General features: G+C 38.4%; 1 protein-coding gene across 5 annotated transcripts in view; it reads left to right on the top strand.

Moving 5' to 3' along the window:
• Positions 1-18,633, top strand: part of FAT3 (FAT atypical cadherin 3) — a 603,178-nt gene that overhangs the window by 500,828 nt on the left and 83,717 nt on the right. For all 5 annotated transcript variants that reach the window (XM_016158663.2, XM_016158661.2, XM_016158662.2 and 2 more), the window contains 3 exons: positions 6,587-6,862; positions 9,282-9,492; positions 14,059-18,132. In XM_016158663.2, the coding sequence (XP_016014149.2) occupies positions 6,587-6,862; positions 9,282-9,492; positions 14,059-18,132 (4,561 nt within the window). The remainder of the gene's footprint in view (positions 1-6,586; positions 6,863-9,281; positions 9,493-14,058; positions 18,133-18,633) is intronic.

Raw genomic sequence — 18,633 nt, 5'->3', positions numbered from 1 at the left:
TATGAAAATCAGCTTGTATTTATATACTCCACGGCCAAAGAGATTAAAAGTCTCTTTCAGGTAATCTTCAAAATTTTTAAGCCCCACAAAGGCAGTTAATTCAGATTGACCACAAAGGCTTTCTGCCAAAGAGTCTGTATTCAGTGGGGCCAGGAGGTCTGTAACTTGCATTCATAAAGTTAGCATTTCCCTGCACAACCATGAGGATTTCATTCCTCTTTTGTCTCTAAGTGATGTGTTAAGAATTCCTTACCAAGCCTCCTTTCTTTAAAAGCAGACTCTACCTTGAAGATTTGGACTTTGTTTTATCCTTTCTCTCCACCTTGCACCTACTTGAAAGGTGAGGGTGGTGGAGAAGGAAAAACAAATCACTTTCACTAAAGCTCCTCCATGATTCCTTAGATCAAAAGACTCTCAAGGGACACTACCCTCATCAAGGGTTTTATTCTCTCTCCTTTAGCATCATCTCACTTTTAGTAGGTTAAAAGGGCAGTGGCCCAAAACTTCCTTGTATATTTAGGTTATAAAAATGCTAAAACAAGTGCAATGTATAGAGAAAAATAAGGCAGTAATCCAACTCTAATATTAAAAAAAAGTGACAAAATTTCACTATATAATAGATCTGTGCCTGACAACTTATGAGTAAATCAGTTTTTGAAAATGGATTCCAATTTTAAAGGCAATGGTGAACTTCCTATTTAAAATAATTCCATGATTGATATTCCTGAAATGAGAATGTTCGTGTCAGTTATGTATTTTGTAAATTAGGATTTCTGTATAGCAAGGTACATAACATTTGCACACATATTTGTCCACATGTATATTATCTACATTTATAATTAATGTGTGTATAATTTAAGTGCACATGGAAATGATATGATGGAATGAATTTAGAATTTGGTTCCATAAGACCTAGGTCTGAGTCTGGCCTTGCGACTTTGGGCACATCCCTTAACTTCTCTGATTCTCACAACACTGGTAAACTAGAGATAATAAAGTTTAAGAAGCAAATATATAAACTATAAAACAAGCACAAACTGACATGATTTTTCTAGTTGCATGTTCAAAAACAAAACTTATAAGCTTGGGGAGAATACCAGGGGCATCATCCTCAAAATCACTACTATAGAATGTTTTAACTATGGTTTTGAAATGCCAACAGAGGCAGAACAGAATTTCAGTACTTTAGGACTTAATTGGTTTTAATAAAAGACAGAGGTCTTTCCCTGCAACTCTCCACTGGACACTTCCCGCCATGAGCCTTTGTAAAGCCGGGTTTGGCATCTACCCAGACTAGTTTAGAGGAGCCTGCAAAACCCAAAGTGTTTGTGGTGGGCAGCATTGAAACCAACTCTGAAGAAACTTCCTACATTCAGGTTTCCTCCTGCTTTGATTCCATTGTACTTCTTTAGGCCTTTCAATTACGATTTTGAGCACAACATCTTTGAGAGTTACTTTGCTTTGTTTGTTAGTTCAGGAGCTCACAAATGGCCCCAACTGTGGGAAATAAAAAGCAAATGAGGAGAAGGAAGTCTTTTACAGAGAAACACTTGTTCTGACTATAGATTAGGCTTAGGACAAAACCAGCAGAAAGAGGCAAGCTTTTCAAGAGCACATCAACTTTGAAACTTCATGAAGGTCAGGGCAGCCTAACTGGTTGGAACGGCTTTTTTACCCCATTAATATAGCTATTCTGTGAACACAAATATTTTAGCATCTTGACTAAGTTAACTTGAACTTTTAAAAGGAATTGACAATCAAAGAATCTAGTAGACTTTCTAAGTACAGTGGAGATTAAAAAAAAAAAAATACCCACAACTGTACAGGCACACTTCTCAACCCTTTTTCTTCCTTAAACTGCAGGCAAAGCTTTTTCCCATGTCAGGCTCACTCCCATGAGTAAGCTGTGCTGGCGCAGAGGTCATAGCATCAACCTTTTTCTGTCACTTGGAAAAGCACATCAGTACCAAAGTGAAAGATAGTTTAGCTATTTATAAGAATAACCATGGTCTGACTAAATTTATTTCAAAAAGTAAATAATTTTCTATAATGAAGCCAAATGTTTGTATATAATTTAATAGAGAATTACTAAAGGCTTTCCTATTAGGAATAAAGCAAGAATATCACTATTTCCATTATTATTTAACATTGTGTTGTAAATATTAGCCAATGCCATTAGAGCAATTGCATTATAGAAATTTTAAAGAAAAAGGTAAAACGTTATCTTTTTGCATATAGAATAATTATGTACCTGAAAAACCTCAAAAGAGTGAATGGAAAAACTACTGCAAATGATAGGAAAATTTAATAAAGTAACAGGTTATAAATTTAACTTACAAAAATCAATAGCTGATATATGTAGCCAAAAAATTAAAAACAAGTGAAAGATATAATGGAAATAAGATCTCACTGAGGATAGCATATATATAAATTTTAAAAAGTGTTCAAAACCTATTTGAGGAAAATTAAAACACCCTTGAAAAACAAAACAAATAAAAATAGACGAACTATGTTTTTTGATAGGAAGATTCCATCATGAAGAAATCATGAACAAATAAAAATAGACGAACTATGTTTTTTGATAGGAAGACTCCATCATGAAGAAATCAGTTCTCCCTTAGTTAACCTATACTTTTAGCATAATCCCAATTTAAAATGCTATCGAGTTTCATCAGCTGCTATACAGGTTGATTATAAAGTTTGTTTGGAAGAATAGGCAGGAAAACCCTGAACAAGAGATGTTCTAGTTTTTCCAAACATTTAAAATATACTATAAGACCGTAATTAAAACATTTTGATACTGATGCACAGAAGACTTGATAAACCAATAGAACAAAATAGAAAAACCAGAAATATTCCATTCACATATGTAAATTTAGTATACAATAAAAGCGGCTTCTTAAATCAGTGGAAAAGTGGTGATCTAAAAAGTGGCATAAATGGAGAGCCATATGGAAAAACTAAAACTGGGTGCATTCCTCACATAATATACCAGAAAAAATTCCAAATGGATTAGAGATGGAAATATAAGTAAAGGAAACATATAAATGCTATTTATAAAAAAAATGAGTGTGTTCACCTATAACCTGGAAATGTAGAGACTATTCTAAACTAGGACTTAACATCCAGAAATAACATGGAAAAGATTGATGTATTCAATTACATAAATGTAAAAATAAAAACTTTGCATGGAAAAAAATTACCACGAGTAAAATAAATGTAAATGGCAAAATTGAAAACATTTGTAATTTATATCATCATACTTCTAAAAATAAATGAAAGAGCCATTTCACCCACAGAAGAATGATCCGATATAGTTATAACAGAAAAAGAAATGCAAATGGCTCTTAAATGTATAAAAAGATGCTCAACCTCACTTATAATTAGAGAAAGGCAAATTAAAACTACACTGAGATGCCATTTCAATCCATCACTTTGGCCAAAATTTCAATAGTTCTACTACATACATACTCTGTTGGCAAGGCTGTAGGAAAACAGTCTTTCTTATATATTGCTATGGGAATGCAAAATGATAAAACTTTTGGGTGCGGGAGTGTGGACATAACCTAACAAAACTATAAGCACTTCCTTGATCCAGCAATCCCAATTCTAGCGACCCAAATATATGTTAGCAAAAATGAGACATAGGCACAAATCTTTTCATTACTCACTACTTCTAAGAGGAAAAATAGGAAAATTTTTAAATGAATATCAGCAAAGAACTAATTAACTTATGATACATCTACCCACTGGAAGAATATTTCTATACTGCTGTGGACTAGTCTTCAGGATATAATGCAGTTACACTATTGATATTTTGGGTTGGATAGTTCTTTGTTGCAGAGGACTGTCCTGTGCATTGTAGGATGTTTAGCAGGATCCCTCCCCTCTCCCACCAAATTCTAGGAACACCGTCCCTCTCAGCTGAGACAATCAAAAATGCCTTCAGAAATTCCAAAATGTCCCTGGGGGATAAGTCATACTAATGGAAAACCACTGATATAATGTGATATAATGTTAAATGAAATAGCACATTGGGGAACAGCGTATACAATATGTTTATATTAACAAAATAGATGGATAAAACATAACATTAATTTTTAGAAACTGATTAGCTATAGGAGGATCAAATAAAGTGAAAGGGAAAGATATAGAAGCTAAACTTCTTTGACTAGACCTTTTTTGTAAATTTGACTTTGGTGCTTTTTAATATAATATTAAACAAAATTAAATGTTAAAAAACAAGACTAAAATTTGAAAGTAAATAGAAGCAAATGAACTTACATGTATATTCAGTTGGTAGGACATCTCCACAGATAAGAGCTATTCTTAATGACTTAAACATACTAATTTGACTGTCTATTCCTAAGGATAAATCCTAAGGACAAAAAGAACTGCAAAATAATATGAAATTATTTTGAATGACCATACTCGTAATGTAATTATAATAACAATGCTGGTGTTATTATTCTGAGACTTTTTCGCGTGTGTTTTGGATAAAGCAAATGAATAGTTATGATGATGTCATCGAGCATTAGAAATTTCAGCATAGGAGAAAGGAGATACAGATGTAAAATGAATGAGATTAAGTAAAAACCTTGACTGTCTAATTTTAAATTGGAAATATCAATATAAATTAGTGAAATAATCATTAAAAACAAAAAAAAGACTTTGCCGACTCTGTCCACTACTGGAAAAAAAGCTAAACGCAGTAGCAAATCTAGCAGCAATGAGCATTCCTAGCACCAGGTCATGATCCCTAAAATGTCATTTCTAACTACAAAACTAACACTTTCTGGAGAAATGGGTAATTCAAGACTAGGTCTAAAAATGTACAAGACCACCCCGGAAAATTTACCAATAGCAATTATTGGAAAGCAAGGAAGCGATCAAAGACTATACTAGGGTTGTGTCAAAAGATTACAAGAGTCAACTTGAAGAGGCTCTCACTGGCCAAAGAAGGACCTTTTGTGCATCAATAAATATCGTGACTACAATGGACAGAAACATATTAGATGTGATTGAATTCATGAGCTCACAACGATGCTTCAAAAAAAAAAAATACCTCACTGTTCACTTTGGGAGGAGCTTGAGAACTAACTCATTATTTTGAAATGATAAATAGAGGAAAATAATTATTTATCCTGCTATTTCTGTAGGAAGAGTAACCAAGTGATTGTAACAAGTTTCTTTTTAGAATTATTCTAGTTAATAAGTGAGAAAGAATTCATAGAATTAAAATATTACCTTTTTGCATTTTTAATGAATTAATGTTATCTATTTATGATCACCAATGGCCGCTAATCTCACATAATGAGAGAGAACCAAGTATTACATATCTCCACCTGGAAGTATGCCGTATCACCCATGAAGGATTTTTATCAAAAAAGAAAAAGGAGCAGAAGAAGGAGGAAATTAAGTCTGAATCTTATCAAGGCTCCTACATCAAACTACCAATTAATAAGAAATACAGGGAATAGAGGGACATGTAGAACAAAATCATGGGGGTCCGATGAGTGGAATTCAGGCTGTGGGAACTAAAGATAAAATGGCTCAGTTTATTCAGTGCCAACAATAACAACATAAAGATTGCAAGGAAATAGAGGGAGATCGAGGAAGAACCTATAAATTGAAAGATAATTAAAAGATATATCAACCAAATGCAATCTTCGGACCTTGTTGACATAATCTGATTTTTAAAAAAACTATGAAAAAAAATATACATATGTATACAAACATACATAACACATTAAAAAAAACAATTATACGAAGATGAACACCAACTAAATATTTATTGATGATGTTTTCTCTGTTTTGATGTAATAATGGTACTTGTGTATGTGTGTGTGTGTTTATTTGAAGACTCCCTATCTTTTAGAGATACATACTGAAATTATATGTTGACTGGGATTTGCTTCAGAATAATATGGGGGAGCAGGTGGTGATGAGTGGGCATATAGATGAAACAAGATTAGCTATGAATTGATCATTGTCAAAGCTGAGTGATGAATATATGAAGGTTCATTAAGCTATTACTTTTATATCTACCTGAAACTTTTTATACCAAAATGCTTTATGAAAAAAACAAGCTCAGCTATCATTAGTCATGTTCTTTGCTTAACACCTTCCACCTGAAGGAGAGCCACAGCGTGTGGACACTGCAGTTGAAAGGCTCTGACACCTCGGAGAATGCCACCCTGTGTTCACTACCCCCTTCCTCAGCCTCTTCTTTGTCACTCTTCCCATTCTGTCACATGACAAGAACTTAAGGTAATAGGAACAAACTAAGGTCACTTCGTGATCTCTTACATTGTGCCTCAAATAATTCTGTGGAATTATTATCCCCCCGGGGCCGTCTCAGCTGTTCAATTAATACCTAGGATATTGATCTGCTTGTAGTTTACATTCCTGCTAATGTGAGCTACAGGTTTATTGTCAACCTCTAATTACAAAGGGTTTTCCTCCAAGCTCTTCCTACATATTGAGATAGCTGCTAGAAGCTAGAAGGGAACAAAAAAGCTGGGGCCTCTTACTAGCAATGAGTGAACTGGCATTAGACATCACTCTTGTCTCTCTTTAACTGTAGGTATTTATCAAAGTGCTAGATAATAATGATAATGGCCCCGAATTCTCTCAGCCGAATTATGATGTGACAATTTCCGAGGATGTGCTCCCGGATACAGAGATATTGCAGATTGAAGCCACGGATAGAGACGAGAAGCACAAGCTGAGCTACACTGTCCACAGCAGCATCGACTCCATCAGCATGAGAAAATTCCGGATTGACCCCAGCACTGGCGTGCTCTACACAGCCGAGAGGCTGGACCATGAGGCTCAGGACAAGCACATTCTCAATATAATGGTAGGACCAAACTGCTTAATTTGCATTCCTAGCCAAATCACTAACCATTCGAGGCATATGCCTTAGTCTTCAGATGTATAGGGCCCTTAAATTTTGTAAGTAGTGGTAAATTGGTCTTTTCACAATAGGATTGCCTTAATTTTTGCCTTTTAATTTCAGTGAGGAATTACTGTAGTTAGATACCAACTCCATATTTTTGCCAAATTGAATAATGAGATGAATTCTACAGACAGTGGCTGCTCAGTAAATGCTGCTGACAGACTGACTTGAGAGCTGAGGAACAGGCCATGTTTCCATAAATCTCCCAGGCTGTAGTCTTGGTTCACATCCAGAGATTTTGTGGGAAAGTTTAAAAGAAGTTCCTTGAGAAATTAATCACAAGGGTAATAATTTACTCAACCTATTTGATGCCCAGTCCTTGGAAGCGTTTAGAGAACCGATTTATCATTTATTGCGTTGGCATTGGACCTAATAGTAAATACAGGCACATGAAAGAGAACTCAAAACATACCAAAGACAACAGAGAGTGTCATATCTGAATTTGGGTTCATGGGGTCTCCAAATTATATAGAAGTTGCTTTAATTTTAAAGTGGAGTTTGCCTAGTTCCCATACCTGGGATGTAGAGATTAATAAGAAACATTCTCGATTAGTTTGTGACCTAAAATCTGTCCCTCCAACAACCCTGAACCCTGTGGGCAATTGCACTGCCTACAGAGCCTCCCCAAGTCCCTTAAGACCCTACAGAACAACAGAGACTTAATCTTGTGTACTAATTGGCTTTAAAATACACCAAGACACTACCAATTCCCAGGCAGCTGAAAGTAGTGTTCCGCCACTTATTTTTGTTACCTCTTCTTTCCTGAACAAAAGGAAACCTGAGTGTCGTGCCCTTGGCTGTGATTTCCAGCTGAGACTCCAGGGAGCAGAAGAGGAATTCATAGGGACCATCACATCCATCCCTTTGCTATCATCTATTCATTCAGCGATATTTCTCCAGCACTTCCTGTGTGCCAAACACTGTTCTAGGCACTAAAGATATAAAAGAGACGAAGTCCCTGCACCCTTGGACATTCCATTGAAAATACCTAGATTTCAGTAATCCCAAAATACAGAGTCCAGCTTGGCTCTTGGGTGTGATAGGCCAGTCTACAGACAGGGAAATTCCGCATGCTCACTGGGTTTCTTTTGCATGTATTTCTTCAGGGGCAGAAACCTTATTCAATGACTAACTCCATTCTCACAATTCTTCAAGTCATTTCTGTTCATTCTTTCCTTAACAAACTCAAAATTCAGTTTGGTCAGCCTGTGCCACTTATCATGTATGTAACTGACTGTTATGAGCGAGCAAGTCATTTATGTTGCCTTCCTCCATCCTAAGCCATTTTAGTCAGTGTGCTCATCTCTTCTAGGTACTATTTCTGAAAACCCCTTTCCCTTCGATGGCTCTTCTCAGTATATTTTCTAATTTTTTCACATCTCTCAAGTTATAGAGCCTAAAATTGAACAAATGGAAAGTGTACATTTGATTAGTGCTATATAAAGTTATAGCAAAATCATGTGGTTAGAGTTAAAGAATTAAGTATTTGCAAGCTTTGCTATATGCAAACCGGGGGAAACTTTAAAGCAGTCAGGCAGGTCCTTTGGGGAAGTCACAATGGGCCTTACATTTTAGAAATTAAGATTCAGTTCATCTTCTTGGTAGTCAGGATTCCCTCCCAGTCCAGGACCTTCAATGTTGAGTCTTCTTGCCCGAAATAAGTGCCCATACCACCACCGCCACCATTTCCGACTTCTACTTATTTTTGTTACCTCTTCAAAGAAGCCGAATGCTAAGCGAGGTTCTTCTTGCAACTCACTCCCATCCTGGCACTTACCACTGGGCCTTATATGTGTCTATTTACTTGTTTGCATTTCCCAGTAAACTATAAAGTTCTTGAGGGCAGGGACTGTATCCAAATCACTGCTGAGCCACCAGACTCAATCCTGAGACTTGACAAGTAATAGATGACAATGCCTACATTGCATTCATTAATCTACTTTTTAGTTTTCCCTTTACAAAAGTCTTCATCCAGCAGTTGTATATAAAAATAAGGGGTAATGGCTGTGTGAGAGGAGCCAGAAGAAAGTTCGGTGTTTATAATATCCAGGCATCAGTGCCATAAACATGGACTGAGTACGGACAACAGGCCAAAGCATAATACTGAGTAAGAAAGACGATGTGGTCCCTGCTCTCAGCTTGTTCACTGTCGGTGTCCTGACTTGATAATATTACCGTTTATTGAGTGCCTTCTAAGTACCTGGGACTGGGTCAAGCACTCTGTGTGCATTATGTCATTTTGTTTTCACTACAGGCATAGCCATGTGAGTTCTTTTCAACTTAAGTTTTAGACCTCCTGCTTCTTGTATTTTGCCTAAAGGTCAGAGATCAGGAGTTTCCTTATCGAAGAAACTTGGCCCGAGTCATTGTGAATGTGGAAGATGCTAATGATCACAGCCCTTATTTTACCAACCCATTGTATGAAGCATCTGTGTTTGAATCGGCTGCTCTGGGATCAGCTGTTCTGCAAGTGACGGCTCTGGACAAAGACAAAGGGGAAAATGCAGAACTCATATATACCATAGAAGCAGGTGAGAGCTGTTGCACTGATTGCAGTGTAATGCATGGCATTCGACTCTCAGTAGCATTTATCACCTTATAAAATTCAGAGTTACTTCTGGAATGTCTCCAAATGAAGTTTTTGGCCAAGCAGCTGCCCTATTTGCGTGATGACGGTGTATAAAGTTCTTGGCATTTCAGTAATATGTTTTCCATCATTGACAGCAAAGAAAGAGTCTCCTTTTATTGTGTGCAATCTCAGATTTTTCCAGAATGGAGAAAAAAGAAGAAATATGTAGTAAACTCAGTGTCATTTACTTATGGGTCAACGAGCCATGGCCTCAGACTAAAAGAACCAAAGCCTTCCATCATTTGAGGGCTGCCAGACAGTTCTGTGAATTGAATCTTACATGTCTTTGTTTACTTGTCAGTAGGTGGGCTGTGGGATTCAGAAATTCCTGTGCCCATAGTTGACACAAATTCATTTCGTTGGAGGTGATCTGAGTAGCAGAGTAGTTGAGTTGGTGGTTACTAAACTGCCTACTTAACCTGACAGATAAATAAATACAGCTTCTCATTTTGTTAAATTTGAATTTATTTTAAAAATCTATTTTGACATCTCTAAGGCAAGACCATAGTTTACTGATGGTTCGAAGATAGACAGCTAGAAAACATTTATGACAGAAGAGATAAATGTCGACTCAAGGGATAAGACTGTGAACCTAGAAATTACAAATATCTTTTATCAACTCTATTTTCCCTTCCCCTGTTCTGACTTTTTTGAATATTCAAGCCACATATTTCCAAAATGTTCTGCAACATTCTGTCTGTCATGCATCATGCCAAATGCCGTCTCCTTTCATGCCAGCACTGGAAAGGCTTCTTTCCCTTGATTTAAAATGTGGGGCATTTTTGTGAGTGGTTGAATTAAAATATGAATACTAGAATGACAGTTTTGGACTAAAAAAGATTAGAAAAGAAAAGCCAACACCCATCTAAAAAAAAACCTGCATTGAATAATAATCTAAAACTATTTCCTATATTAGGCATCCACATTTTTCATGAATCTGTGCTAAATTCTGCACAAAAAAGAGAGGTCTTCGCTTAGGTGCCCCAAGCAAATTCGTCCATTTATTTTCCAGATTTCCACAGAGTTTCCTTTCAAGCTAATGCCTAACCAATATTTTTCTAAATGCTATTTTGCATCTCTGTTTACCAAACGACATTTTTATTATTTCATTGTATAATCCTTATTCTTCTGTTCTACAAATAATATAGGGAAACTTCTTTTTAGAAAACAAATTTTTAAATAACATTACAGAAAATGTTACCTAATCCAACAACTTTTTACATTCTTTCTATAGTTTTCCCCCAATCTTACGTATTTTTGTTCTTTTTCCCATATTCATTCATGCATATACATTGCTTCATGTCATCGTAATCACTTAGATATAGGGTTTTATTTTTGCTTTTCTTAACATTTTCTAAGCATTTGTCTATGTGTCTACTTGCTTTTTATATTTGTCGTTAAGGCTACTACTATACTCCTCTTAAGTAGAGGAGTATATTTCTACACCAGATCATTTTTAAACCAATTTAGAGGATCTTGACAAGTAATTTAAAAGTGATTTACCATCCAGCCGAAAAGACTGCCTTCCTTATCTTTTATCCTCCACAGACTACAGCCTGGTGCTGCACATTAAGAACTTAGTCATTTCTTTAACAGTTGACTAAAACTAGGGAGAAAAGTTTTTTTTCTTAAAACATCTTTTACAGAGAAAACTTGAAGTTCCAGAAATCCACAGGAATGATTAGTCTCTCAAAAAAACAAACAAAAAACAGGCTTTGATTGTGTATATAAAAGGCTAATGAGAATTACAAAGTACACAATAAATCTCAAGTGGTCACTGGCCCCTTTACAAACAGACCTACACTGAACCTGAATTTGTCCTACGTAGCCAAGCCAGCTTCTTCCAGAACATGGTAGGAGAGAGAGATCCCAGAGGCATCAGCATTTTAAAGCAAATGACAGGTGGTTGTGTAAAGTGTACATTTTAAAGTTCTCACAAACCTTAGATAAGCAAGATTTTGCTCTGTTTACTGGTGGGCCATAAATTTCTGACCCCCGGCCTGGCCTCTAAGTAACTACTGAAGCTTTTTATTTTGGCCCAAAGGACTGAGGTGTCATACAAATGCAGAGCTTCAGGTCTCATATTTGGGTCATGCTTTAAGTTTGGTGCCAGCAGTGTCTCATGGGTGGCTCTGAGACAGGGCACTATGGGAGAGACCAGGACTAAGAGTTGAGTCAGGATGGAAGCATATTGGATCCCAAGATATAGACAGATAAAGATTTTAAATCTTTTTCTTTAGATCTACCTCTCAGTCATTCAACAATATTTATCAACTACCTTCTTCGTGCCAGGTACTCTGTTGCATGCTAAATAAATGGTAAGTAATATAAGCATAGCTTTTTCCCAGTTGCCAAAGTCTACAAGAAACTGTAGATTCAGAGAAAACAAGAAGAGATTAGTTCTAAGGATTCAAGTATAGCAGGAGAGAATAAACAGGAAATGGAGTCTAAGAAAATGGAATAGTCCGTTGAAGAGGGAAAGCGTCAGAGCCCACTTTGGACCTGACATATGAGCGCGACGTCCTGGAGAAGTGTAACAAGCAAGTCAGCCGCCATGGGACAGTGGGGTTGTGAAGTTCTACCCAAGGTCAGAAGCTGGATCCTCTTCATCCCTGTCATATGTATCTTGCTGGGTACGTAGACATCTGCCATGCAGAGGGTGAAGAAGGACTTACCTGGAAATGCTACAGCAGGATACCATCTGCTCTTTTGCGTTCAGCATTCAGGGTTGCATGTTGGTGCCATTGCTGGAAGTTGACTGTTTCTCAGTATTTTTCTCCTCTGAGATGCTGTAGTGAAACAATTCCTGCCTCCTTGCGACAATCTATGAATCAAATGTTGGACTTCCCACTCAGTTCCACAGTGCTGCTAATTGAAAATGTGCAAGCCTGTTTATGAAATCAGTGAACATCTTGTTGTTGTCAGCACAAAATGGTGATGTTTAGGTGACAAAGTAAAAAATCATACTGACATCAAAGATAATATTGTTTAATATTTACATTTTGAGGCTAGAATCAAATTATTGACTGCTTTGTTAGATTTGCTTTCTCTTTAAAAATAAGCAAGTATCTTATAGAAACATTTTACATTAATCTGACTTTTTCCTTTTCAGATGTGGAAAAGTAGCAGCCATATTTGCTATGTTTCAGTAGACATGTTACATAACTGCCCTCTCAATCCTGAAGTCTTTCTCAATGATAATGACATTTAAACTGTCTATATGTTTGCCATACTACAGTACTTAAAAAAGAAGAAAAATCCAGATATAATTGCATAACCAAGATTTCAATCTTGCAATTTAAAAGAATCTAGACACACAAATGTGTGTCCTGTGAGAAGTATCAGAAAGGCTGATGAGAGAAGCAAAAAGCAACTCAAGGAAAAGATTCTACTCCATACTGTCCACTACTTATGAGCTACATTTTTTACATTCCTCAAGTTTTGTGTTCCTCATTCTTTTCTCCTCTTTAATTTTTCTCATCCTCAACAATTCCAGATTTCGCACCACTGCATGTTTCAGAGGCAGAGCTCTAAACTTCTTACAGTTTCATGGTTCACAGCCCTTCCTATTTCTGATATGTCAAAGTGGGCACCAGTTTCTCATTTTTATAAGGATTAAGCCTCAAGTTCTTGGTTTTGATGCTGGTTCAGATTATTGACAGTCCCCTGCTTCACCAGAAACCTCTCAAGAATTTAGCAAACGAAATGGTTATAGGTTGGAGCAACTGCCTTATAATGTTTTCTCTCTACTTTTATGTTTCTGTGTTCGTGTGTATGTTTTTGGGTATGGGGGAGTGAAGAATAGAAAGGTAGTCAGAAAAAATCCTCACAACTCACAAAACAAACGATGACTTGGGAAGAATTCTCCATGTCTGACCAAAACCCCCTCACCAAAGCAGTGTTTAGGATGAAGTCAGTTTTGATAGAGTGAGACAACACTAATTTCATGTAGCAAAACTTACCTGTAGGATAATCTGAAACCAGATCACTACATGACAGTATTCTGAAATGATTTCTATAACTCTCTTTTTCATAACATAGAACACAGAATATGGTTTAAATGAAAATAGCTTTTTACCAGTGGTATTGGCATATGCCATCTTGATCTGTTCCTCTTCTCACAAGGCTGGGAATAAGAAAGTCCTAAACCTTCTTAATGGAAAAGTCTCTCCTACAAACTCTTATTTCCCAATTTTAATGTACACACTGCTATGTGGTAGTGGTCGTTAATCTGGATTAAGAAGATAATGACCTGAAATTCACAATTTTACCAGAAAACTCATTTCTGAGTTGCTTTTGAATACTTCTAAAACATAAGTCTTTTGCTTTATTTCAGAATGAGATGAAATGAGTACAGATAATTGCTTTCTACTTGCCATGTTGCAGTAAAGTAGCCTTTAGATGAAAAGTTAATCTTCAAAAACTGACCCAACTGCAATTAATTTCCCTGTTAATTTCTATATTGTAGGGAATACTGGGAATACATTTAAAATCGAACCAGTCCTGGGCATCATCACTGTTTCCAAAGAACCAGACATGACAACGATGGGTCAGTTTGTCCTGTCAGTCAAAGTCACGGATCAGGGTTCCCCATCGATGTCTGCCACTGCAATTGTGCGCATTTCTGTCACCATGTCTGATAATTCTCACCCCAAGTTCACTCATAAAGACTACCAAGCAGAAGTAAATGAAAATGTTGATATTGGAACATCGGTCATTCTAATTTCTGCCATTAGTCAATCTACCCTCATCTATGAAGTCAAAGATGGAAACATTGATGGGATCTTTACTATAAATCCATATTCTGGAGTCATCACCACTCGGAAGGCATTGGATTACGAGCGTACTTCCATTTATCAGCTCATCGTACAGGCCACTAACATGGCAGGAATGGCTTCCAATGTCACAGTCAGTATCCAAATTGTTGATGAAAATGATAACGCCCCAGTTTTTCTCTTCTCTCAATATTCGGGCAGCCTGAGTGAGGCTGCCCCAGTTAATAGCATTGTCAGAAGTTTGGATAACACCCCACTGGTGATTCGAGCCACCGATGCTGACAGCAACCGGAATGCTCTGCTTGTGTATCAGATTGTGGAGTCCACGGCCAAGAAGTTCTTCACAGTGGACTCCAGTACAGGTGCAATCAGAACAATTGCCACTCTGGACCATGAAACTATCTCCCATTTCCATTTTCATGTGCATGTGAGAGACAGTGGTAGCCCCCAACTGACTGCAGAGAGTCCTGTTGAAGTCAACATAGAGGTGACAGATGTGAATGATAACCCTCCTGTTTTCACTCAGGCTGTGTTTGAGACTGTCTTACTTCTACCTACCTATGTTGGAGTGGAGGTTCTGAAAGTTAGTGCCACAGATCCTGATGCCGAGGTGCCCCCTGAGCTGACATACAGCTTGATGGAAGGCAGCTTGGATCATTTTTTAATTGATGCAAACAGTGGAGTGCTCACCATAAAAAACAACAACCTCTCCAAAGATCACTACATGCTGATAGTTAAAGTATCTGATGGAAAGTTCTACAGTACATCTATGGTCACCGTCTTGGTTAAAGAAGCCATGGACAGTGGCCTCCACTTTACACAAAGCTTTTATTCCACCTCAATCTCAGAGAACAATACTAATATAACCAAAGTTGCTATCGTCAATGCAGTTGGAAATCGCCTTAATGAGCCCTTAAAATATAGCATCTTAAACCCAGGAAATAAGTTCAAGATAAAGTCTACCTCAGGGGTCATTCAGACCACCGGAGTCCCCTTTGACCGCGAAGAACAGGAATTATATGACCTGGTGGTGGAAGCTAGCCGTGAGATGGACCATCTGCGTGTGGCTAGGGTGGTAGTCAGAGTTAACATCGAAGACATAAACGACAATTCTCCAGTCTTTGTGGGCCTCCCTTACTATGCTGCTGTGCAAGTCGATGCTGAGCCTGGGACTCTCATTTACCAGGTGACAGCTATTGACAAAGATAAAGGTGCAAATGGAGAAGTGACCTATGTCCTACAGGATGACTATGGCCACTTCGAAATTAACCCAGATTCAGGGAATGTCATTTTAAAAGAAGCATTCAACTCTGACTTGTCCAACATTGAGTATGGAGTCACCATCCTAGCCAAAGATGGCGGAAAACCTTCTTTGTCCACATCTGTGGAACTTCCCATTACTATTGTCAACAAAGCAATGCCTGTGTTTGATAAACCCTTTTATACAGCATCCATCAACGAAGACATAAGAATGGACACCTCCATTCTAAGCATCAATGCCACCAGTCCAGAAGGCCAAGGCATCATATATATCATTATTGATGGGGATCTTTATAAACAATTTAACATTGACTTTGACACCGGGGTCCTGAAAGTCATTAGCCCTTTGGATTATGAAATTACATCTGTTTACAAGTTGACAGTGAGAGCCAGTGATGCCCTTACTGGTGCTAGGGCTGAAGTCACCGTTGACTTGTTAGTTAATGATGTAAATGACAATCCCCCTATTTTCGATCAACCCACATACAATACAACCTTATCAGAAGCATCTCTCATTGGGACACCAGTTTTGCAAGTTATCTCTACTGACGCGGACTCAGAAAACAATAAAATGGTACATTATCAGATTGTCCAGGATACTTACAACAGCACAGATTATTTTCACATTGACAGCGCAAGTGGCTTAATCTTGACAGCAAGGATGCTAGACTATGAGTTAGTGCAACACTGCACTTTGAAAGTCAGAGCGACAGATAATGGCTTCCCATCACTGAGCAGTGAAGTCCTGGTTCATATCTATATCTCAGACATAAATGACAACCCTCCCGTTTTTAATCAGCTCATTTATGAGTCATATGTGAGTGAATTAGCCCCCCGGGGCCATTTCGTAACCTGTGTGCAAGCCTCTGATGCAGACAGCTCTGATTTTGACCGGTTGGAATATAACATTTTATCTGGGAATGACCGGACGAGTTTTCTGATGGACAGCAGGAGTGGCGTCATCACACTGTCCAACCACCGGAAGCAGCGGATGGAGCCTCTGTACAGTCTCAATGTGTCAGTCTCTGATGGGTTGTTCACTAGCACTGCACAGGTGCATATTAGGGTACTCGGGGCTAACCTGTATAGCCCTGCCTTTTCACAAAACACCTATGTAGCTGAGGTTAGAGAGAATGCGGCTGCCGGGACGAAGGTAATCCATGTTCGAGCCACAGATGGGGATCCAGGGACGTATGGTCAGATCAGCTATGCCATCATCAATGATTTTGCTAAAGATCGATTCCTCATAGATAGCAATGGACAGATTATCACAACAGAAAGGCTTGACCGGGAACACCCACTAGAAGGAGACATTAGTATTTTCTTGAGGGCCCTTGATGGTGGAGGGAGAACGACGTTCTGCACCGTGAGGGTGATTGTTGTGGATGAAAATGACAATGCTCCCCAGTTCATGACAGTGGAATACCGAGCCAGCGTCAGGGCAGATGTTGGAAGGGGCCACTTAGTCACTCAGGTTCAAGCCATGGATCCAGATGATGGAGCAAATTCAAGGATTACTTATTCTCTGTATAGTGAGGCCTCCGTCTCGGTGGCTGACCTCCTGGAAATCGATCCTGACAATGGCTGGATGGTCACGAAGGGCAATTTTAACCAGCTGAAAAACACGGTGCTGTCATTCTTTGTCAAAGCAGTAGATGGAGGAATTCCAGTAAAGCACTCCCTCATTCCTGTCTATATCCACGTCTTGCCCCCTGAAACATTTTTGCCTTCATTTACCCAGTCTCAGTATTCTTTTACCATTTCAGAAGATACAGCCATTGGGAGCACAGTGGACACCCTGAGGATTCTGCCCAATCAGAATGTCAGGTTCAGCACAGTTAATGGGGAAAGGCCAGAAAATAACAAAGGAAGCGTCTTTATCATAGAACAGGAAACAGGCATGATCAAGCTTGACAAACGCCTTGATCATGAAATCAACCCGGCCTTCCACTTTAAAGTAGCAGCCACTATACCCGTGGACAAGGTAGACATTGTGTTTACTGTGGATGTAGATATCAAGGTGTTGGATTTGAATGACAACAAGCCAGTCTTTGAAACTTCGAGCTACGAGACCATCATAATGGAAGGGATGCCTGTTGGCACCAAACTCACACAGGTGAGAGCCATCGATATGGATTGGGGAGCCAATGGGCAGGTCACTTACTCCCTCCACTCAGATTCCCAGCCCGAAAAGGTAATGGAAGCATTCAATATTGACAGCAACACAGGCTGGATCAGTACCTTGAAGGACCTGGATCACGAGACAGACCCCTCATTCACCTTCTCCGTGGTGGCCTCTGACCTTGGAGAGGCCTTCTCTCTTTCTTCCACGGCTTTGGTCTCTGTCAGGGTGACAGATATAAATGACAACGCTCCAGTCTTTGCCCACGAGGTATACCAAGGGAATGTGAAAGAGAGTGACCCTCCGGGAGAGGTAGTAGCCGTCCTCAGCACGTGGGACAGAGACACTTCCGACATTAATCGCCAAGTGAGCTACCATATTACAGGTCAGTCTACCACCCTTGGTTTTTGCTATGTGCTCTGCTTTCTAAAGATGGAGGGTCACAGAGAGTAAGAGTAGGAGAGAACAAGGAAGATGAGATGAGGGATTGAGAGTGATAACTTCTCTCTGAGGATGTGTAAAAGATCTCTGAGTAGATGCAGTTTTTCGGTTGTTGGTTGTTGCTAACTCAGCCTTAGTTTGGAGTTCATTGCTTTCCCTGTGACAGATTACCCAGATCGGTACCCAATCCTTGTGTCACTTTTTATCATTCAACAAGAAGTCCAGCCAAGTATCTCAGTCGAAGAAATGAAAATAACAGCTCTTTTTGATAGGGAGATAATTTTAAACCATATTCCTTTTTCCTACTCTTTGAAAAGGTAAAAAAAAAAAAAAAATTCAAATAGCTTGACTCCAGTAAGCTTCATTTACAAGTTTCTTTTGATAGTAAAAACTCACACATGCACACACATAATACACGCTAGAGAGCCTGGTTTGAACTTTTGTT

The sequence above is a fragment of the Rousettus aegyptiacus genome, unplaced genomic scaffold (genome assembly GCF_014176215.1).
Source record: "Rousettus aegyptiacus isolate mRouAeg1 unplaced genomic scaffold, mRouAeg1.p scaffold_m13_p_5, whole genome shotgun sequence".
Taxonomy (NCBI): Eukaryota; Metazoa; Chordata; class Mammalia; order Chiroptera; family Pteropodidae; genus Rousettus; species Rousettus aegyptiacus.
The sequence above is the reverse complement of the archived record's forward strand: the minus strand, read 5'-3'. Positions and strand labels throughout refer to the sequence as shown.